This window comes from Apium graveolens, chromosome 10, assembly GCF_009905375.1.
Source record: "Apium graveolens cultivar Ventura chromosome 10, ASM990537v1, whole genome shotgun sequence".
NCBI classification, from domain to species: domain Eukaryota; kingdom Viridiplantae; phylum Streptophyta; class Magnoliopsida; order Apiales; family Apiaceae; genus Apium; species Apium graveolens.
The window spans coordinates 184,508,456-184,515,926 of record NC_133656.1 but is presented as its reverse complement, the minus strand read 5'-3'; the positions used below and the strand labels follow the sequence as shown (position 1 = coordinate 184,515,926).

At 35.6% G+C, this 7,471-nt stretch overlaps 1 protein-coding gene across 1 annotated transcript; it reads left to right on the top strand.

Moving 5' to 3' along the window:
• Positions 1 to 2,323: 2,323 nt before the first annotated feature.
• On the top strand, positions 2,324 to 6,418 carry LOC141692601 (IAA-amino acid hydrolase ILR1-like 4). The gene is made up of 5 exons (XM_074497492.1): positions 2,324 to 2,769; positions 3,183 to 3,308; positions 4,196 to 4,510; positions 5,279 to 5,407; positions 5,695 to 6,418. Exons 1-5 carry the CDS (start codon positions 2,413 to 2,415, stop codon positions 6,100 to 6,102), a joined length of 1,335 nt encoding a protein of 444 aa, XP_074353593.1. The 5' UTR covers positions 2,324 to 2,412; the 3' UTR covers positions 6,103 to 6,418.
• Positions 6,419 to 7,471: the final 1,053 nt, after the last annotated feature.

Genomic DNA, 7,471 nt, shown 5'->3' with positions numbered 1-7,471 from the left:
CTCAAGAGGACTCCGACCCCTTTCAGGGCACGCCCTGTGAAGGAAATAGGGCCTCCGGGATCCCTAGTCCCGGAAAATATATTGAAGGGGTCGTTATGTAGTCTTGTGGGTTATCCTTGTAGGGGAACGATCGTTAACACTTAGTGTGTGCTTTTGGGATCCATGTCTTTGCATTCGCCAGGTTGTCCTCTTTGGGAGACTTTAGGGGTATCTCGCACTTTGCACTTATACGCTTAGGATCACTTGTCATGTAGTTTGGTGGGTTATCCTCATCAGGGGCAAGGACGCGCCTTAGCATTTGCGGTGAGTCATGGCTATACCCGCGGTTACGATCGACGAAAATAGCGGTAGCGGATGGGTTATCCACCGGCCGGGGAGTTTCCTTATTCGTGAAGTTTCGAAGTCGTAACCGAGTCTTGTGCCTTTGTGACTAGTCCGCATCATTGGGCACTCATAAGCAAATCTATGTTCGGATTATAATAGGAAGTTGGTTCGATAACTTTTACTAGGTCACGGAATGAGAAGTCAGGCCCATCTAGGTTTCTTGTTCTCCAAGAACTACGTAGGGCTTGTTGAAGTAATTTTCAGTGTTTCATTCACAGGGAAGGACTGAATTTAATACTAGTTCAGGTTGTAATTCTTTTATTGTTTAGAAGTGAGAAGAAAAATTGGGTTTGTGTTTTTAAACTAATTTAAACAAATGAGCAAATAGAATTAACGATTTAACGCTGATAGAAAGTAATCCAGTAATAAAGGTTTTTCATTGGTATTAACGAATGTGGATCAACTGTGATGTTCAAGTCTCATACTCTTGCTAAAAACATCCCACTAAACTTTATAGTGTTCTCTCCCAAGAAACAATATAATGCCTACAACTACACATCGAAGTCACTTGCATGATCAATCAACATATAATTATAAACTATTAAAGCCCAAAGAATTTCTTGGTGTTTAACTCACATATTAATCTCCCAATCAAATAATAGAATCATGTCTGTCAGATCATAAACTAGAATTATAATTCATTTCCCGATTCATTACAATTCCTAAAGATATAAATAAGTGTTCACGACTCCCTCAATTGTGTTGAGCACTCAACAAAAGATTAGCAAGGTAGAGAAATCACAGTACAATCACACAATCATATTTTACCGATGAATACTACCCAATTCCCGGATTATGGAATTAGTTACTCATCATACATGAAAAAAACAAACATATATATATGTAACGGAAACCATGATTATAAAAGTATAAAGTTAAGAAAGATACAACTTGATTAAATCTCTCAAGTTTGGAGTGAATCCCTTCAATCCTTGCTCAAGTTCTCTCTTAGTCTCTCTCTCTCTCAAAACAATACAAGCTCTCCAATTCTGAATAAAAAATATAAATCCTAATATAAAAGTATTTTTAATTGTATCCTAAATAAAATACAATCTGCATTGAAGTTGGATAATGTTATGAAATTTGTAGGCTGATTTGCAGTCATGTTTCCTATCTGATCCAGTCCAAAATAAAATATGAGATGACCTCCAAATTGAAGATAATTCTTTTAGTTGCGCATGAACTGGTGGATGACCCAAATCTAATATCCAGAACTCGAGTTAAAGCCCAAACATAGATTGTTGCCCAAGCCCTCCAACAAATCTGATTTTTCATATGATTTTAGCCCAAATAAGCCAAATTCCTTCCAACTTTGAGAATAATTATTTCCTGCCATTAAATACTAAAATAATATTAATAAATGGCCAATTAAATACAAAATCATATAAATATGCGGATAAAATCCCTGAAAATGTAGATAAATATATATTTTATCAGGGCTTGATCATCTATAAAAGTAGGTACGTAGGGGAGGGGAAGCGAGAGCTCTATACGCCACAACCAAACACCCTTGCGATCTCAAGCCCGATTCGTCGGAATCACCATATTCCGCCGAATTTTACGGCAAAGGATTACCGCTACAGATCTTGATACCGATAACAAAACTCAAATTTTTGTTAAACAAATTACTCCGTTAAGAAAATAATTTTAAACAAATTATTGACTTAATGTTCGTGCATGATGGCTAAAAAGTTAGTTTTAAACCAAATTAGCAAATAATAAATTCACAATGGGGTATATGGTCCGGTATCACATAGAAAATTAAGGACATATATTTTGAATTATGGTATATAACATTACATTTTGAAATACTATAATCCATAAAAAAACAAGATGTTAATAAAAAAAAAATCTTGCAAGAGAGTTCCAAATGTATTGTCATGTAGGCCCTTTAAAAATTTCTACTCCTAGTCTCCTGGTCCTGTCTAGATAAAAATAGTTGGCAGGTAGCTCCGCAGGCTGCATCTTAATAGTGACCAGACACTTCACACTTCAGTCTTTCTATTTTAAGCCCAAACTGCCAAATTCATGGATTTAATCAAATGGGTGTTCTTGATTAATACTATCTGTATATATTTTTCAACACCCATCTTGTCAAATTCATTTCTGCAAGAAGGGTTGTCTCAAATTCCTATGAAGTTCCTTAATTTGGCAAAAAGAAGTGATCTTGTTGATTATATGGTAAAAATTAGGAGAAAGATTCATGAAAATCCTGAACTTGGTTATGAAGAATTTGAGACTAGTGAGCTTATAAAAACTGAACTTGATAAAATGGGCATTTTTTATAAGTACCCTTTTGCTATAACTGGTGTTGTTGGCTTCATTGGAAGTGGTGATGCTCCTTTTGTGGCTCTTAGAGCAGATATGGATGCTTTAGCTATGCAGGTTGGTCAGATTTTTAATTTTTTATTGATTTTCTGGATTTTGTTTCGTAATTTTGTAGTTTAAAATGATGTTTATGTGCATGCCTTGTGCTAGTTTGCTGCTTAGATAAATCTTGATAGTGAATTTTAGTTTGGAAGTACCTAGAGTTTAGTATTGTTTCTTATGAGTATGTGTTTTTGAGGATCTATGCAGGTTGGTCACTTCTTTTTTTAATTCTATTGATTTTCTTTTATTTGTTTCGTATTGTTGTAGTGTAGAATGATGTTTATGTGCATGCCTTGTTCTACTTTGCTGCTTGGATAAATCTTGAAAGTGATTTTAGTTTGAAAGTACCTAGAGTTTAGTACTGATTCTTATGAGTATGTGTTTTGAGGATCTATTTTGAAGCTGACTGAGGTGTTTTAATGAAATAGGAGGAAGTGGAGTGGGAGCATAAAAGTAAAGTTCCTGGAAAGATGCATGGTTGTGGGCATGATGCACATGTAGCGATGCTTCTTGGAGCAGCAAAGATGCTTCAAGAGCACCGGCATGATTTAAAGGTATATCTGTCTTTCTTTTTCTTCAGCTAGTTTAACTGTATAATTTGCAAATTGCGATTGTAGCTGCTCACTAAAAACATTTCTATCAGTGCATGGTCATGATAGATATGTTATTGAAATCTCCGCAATCTCACTAGTATATTAATTGAAATTTGTATATTTGGTTTAAAGAAAAAAGTAAATTTCTTTGTTTGTCTTGCTTTTACTAAAGAAGGATTTCATACAAGTTCAAATTAAGTTTTAGAGATTCGATGCTCTCAAAAGATATATAGAGACTCAAGATCAGTACTTCCTATGACTAATGAGCATGCATTCATATGCGAGCTTCATGGGAAGTTGAAAATTACCATGAGATGCAGAACATTGTAAATGAACAACCCCACGCGGAATCCGGAACTAAAGTTCATTTTCTAAATATATGTTCGTATGTTCTTAACGATGTAATAAGCAGTGGGACGGTTTACTTGTCACAATACTTAAAAACATTTTGACCAAGCATACGGTTTGGCATAACATGTGACAGCACAGCTTCTGTTTTAAATGTGTGTAAGCAATTAAATGTTAAAGTTCCCATCCCCGCAGCACCATTCTCGGTATGGAGGAGTAAATGCTAGCTATTTGAATATTGGTCGGTTCCTCTTACGCAAATTTTTGAACATTAATTCCGATAGCTTATTCCAGTTATTTTTCACCTAATCATTGGTAGAAGTAGCGTATCCAATGCTTTAATTTTTCCCAAGGGAAAAAAACTGTGTTCTAAACTTTCTTTCTCATAGAATCGGATGCAATTATGTAAAATGATTTTGTGAGAATCGATAAGAGATCTTGCAGAATATACTCATACTTGATACATATAAAGTCACAATTTTTCTATTGGTTTTATTAAGGGAACCATAGTTCTGGTTTTTCAACCAGCTGAGGAAGGAGGTGCAGGAGCCAAGAAAATGCTAGATGATGGGGCACTTGAGAATGTTGAAGCCATTTTTGGACTGCATGTATCAAGCAGCCATCCTATAGGTAAAGTCGCCTCTCGGCCTGGACCTATTTTAGCTGCCAGTGGTTTCTTTGAGGCAGTAATAAGCGGAAAGGGTGGTCATGCAGCTATTCCCCAGCACACAATTGACCCAATCCTAGCAGCTTCGAATGTTATTGTTAGTTTGCAACATCTTGTTTCACGTGAAGCTGATCCCTTGGATTCCCAGGTGTGTAAAACACATGTGTGCACACATGCAAAATCGGTTCTATCTGTTGTCGGCTCTTGTATAACATTTGCACATACGCCATCACTGTGCGAAGTTTATTATTTCTGTTTACGAAGTTAATTGAGGATCCGTAATTATTTTTTCTTTTAAAACTAGGAAGACTAGTGATTGATTATCAATTTTATCTTTTAAAATATGGATGACTAGTAACTGATTATTATTATTTAGTGATATTTCATCTGCAAGCAGATTTATTGTGTAGATTTATGTTATCGTTGCTTCCTGTTTTTCTTTTACTTCCTCTGTTACTCATAGTTTATTATGAGGGAAAAAAATCTGAAAAATAAACCACTGTAATTTGCACATTGGACTTTGTAATGTTACTTGCAACGTGTGAATTTTCGTTCTCTACGATTTGTATTCCTTTTTGTACCCTCATATCTGTTGGAAAATGATCATTACAAAATTCCCTTGGTTATTTGTACATCAAGAACTGAATAGAACATATTATTCATATAGCTCAGAATGAAGTTTAAACAATTGTGATTACTATTAAGTAGCTCCATTACTGAAAATATATTCGAGCAACCACAATTTGAAAAATGAAGTTCCTTCTTCACTGTATATTACATCTACACAACTGATATTAGGACAGTAGAGTAGGTGCAATCTTTTCCAGAATTCATCTTCTCGTAAGTGGCGAATAATATGAACAGATGGACTAGATTACACTGATTGCTTTTCTGACACATAATCCTGCATTTCAAGGTAGTAACAGTTGGGAAGTTCCAAGGAGGTGGAGCATACAATGTTATTCCAGATTCAGTTACAATTGGTGGAACATTTCGAGCATTTTCAAAAGAGAGTTTTGAGAAACTGAAATGGAGGATCACAGAGGTAAAACTCTTGACATTCATAATTGTTATATACAGGGCACATGAGACTGATACTATTGAAATATTTTAAATTTCTCCATGCTTGTGATTTCATATTTTCGTTCTAAAAGGAAAAAAGAATCCTGTTAGGCCGTGTCCTGGGGTATAGCAGAAAAGTGACTTGGAGTGTCGGGAGACCGGCAGTGATTTTCAATTTAACATTACTACTTTTCATAAAAACAGAAGCATAAATCTTGTTTATTCTGCAACCATTTTAGAAGAAATATAATAACTAAAATGAACTTACAGGTTATTACAGGACAAGCTGCTGTGCAGAGGTGCAAAGCAAGTGTCAGCTTTAGTGCCATGGGAAAAACCTTTTACCCTGTAACTGTGAATAACAAAGACTTGCACAAGCATTTTCAGAAGGTTGTGAAGGACATGTTAGGAGCGGAGAACCATAAAGAAATGCAACCACTAATGGGAGCCGAAGACTTCTCATTTTTTGCAGAGGCTATCCCAGGATACTTCTACTTTGTTGGAATGCACAATGAGACCCAAGGAAAACTTGCATCAAGTCACTCCCCGTACTACACTATAAATGAAGATGCACTACCATACGGCGCTGCACTGCATGCATCAGTGGCCACAAGGTACCTCCTTGAAAACCAACCGAAGACAATTTCACCTGACAAAAGAATACACGAAGAACTGTAATTTAGTTCCAGGTAATTCCACGAAATTAGTTCCTTTAGTGTTTGGAAATAAATCCAAACATCACAAGGAAGAAATAAACTTCAAAAGGAATGGCTCAGTTTGTACCTTAATCGTCTCTGTTAGACAATGTACGGATGTAGTTAAATTTCAGTGATCATGCTTGTTGTAGGTTTCTTTATCAGTGCTACTTCACAGATTGAGCTCGTATTACTTCCGTACATTACACATATATTTTCTGATTCCTTCAGCATTTGTTTGTATGTTTGTTGGATTCATATCATTGGTATTATGTGAAGTAACCCTAATGTTTCTGTCATACCCTTAAATATCTTACAGTTGAGTAATCCTTACCATTAATTCGGATGCATGGGGCATAGTAAACTCATTATTACACAATATCATATAAAGATTTGTTCACATTCCAGCCTGGAATACGAATTACATATCCTCCTGTCTAGATGGCAAATTCTAAAATACCAAACATGGCGCTTAAGCCAAGTAGAAAATAAATGAATCGGAAGCTAGAAAAAAATTAGCATCTGCCCTCAAAATTTTGCAGTACATCCATACAAGGACTCTCCCAGTTAATCTTATCGGTCCTCTGCTTTTCATTTCCAGATGATTGTCTCTTTCGTTTTACACTACAGCTGGCAGTCATATGTTGTCTTTCCACGAAATTTGTCCACACTCTTCAGGTTTCTGCACCATATAGTACTTTCCCTATTTCAAATCAATACTCATGGGAAACATGCTGGCAGGATTCCAGGAGTCGGTCTTTGAACATGTATTATGCAATAATCTGTATACAAAGTGTCATATCCCAGATATGGACAAAAAGCCCACTGGGCTCGGCTTTATCCGGTCTTTAAAAAGCCCGGTTTTTTAAAACAGATCGGGCCGGGCTTTTTTTAAAATCGGACCGGGCCGGGCCGGGCTTCTCATAAAATATAAGGCCCGCAGGTCGGGCCGGATCGGGCCGAGCCAGGTTTTATCCGGGCTTTTTATTTATATATTTAAAAAATATTTTAATATTTTATAACTCGAATTATGAGTAGTTTAAATACCAGAGAAAATAATATCTTGATATATATAGTTTAGACATCGAAATAAATAATTATTTTTAATATAACATATAAATAATCATTTATACTTTAATTGTTTATAATATTATGATATATTATTTTAAAAATCATAAAAAGTATTGTATATTTTCAAATTTTATATAAAAAATCGGTTTTTTAATCAGGATTTTCAAAAAGCCCGGGCTTTTATCCGGGCTTTTTTAGATCCGGACTTTTATCTGGGCTTTTTTAAATACGGGCTTTTATCCGGGGTTTTCGGGCTTCGGGCCGGGCCGGATTTTCGAGAA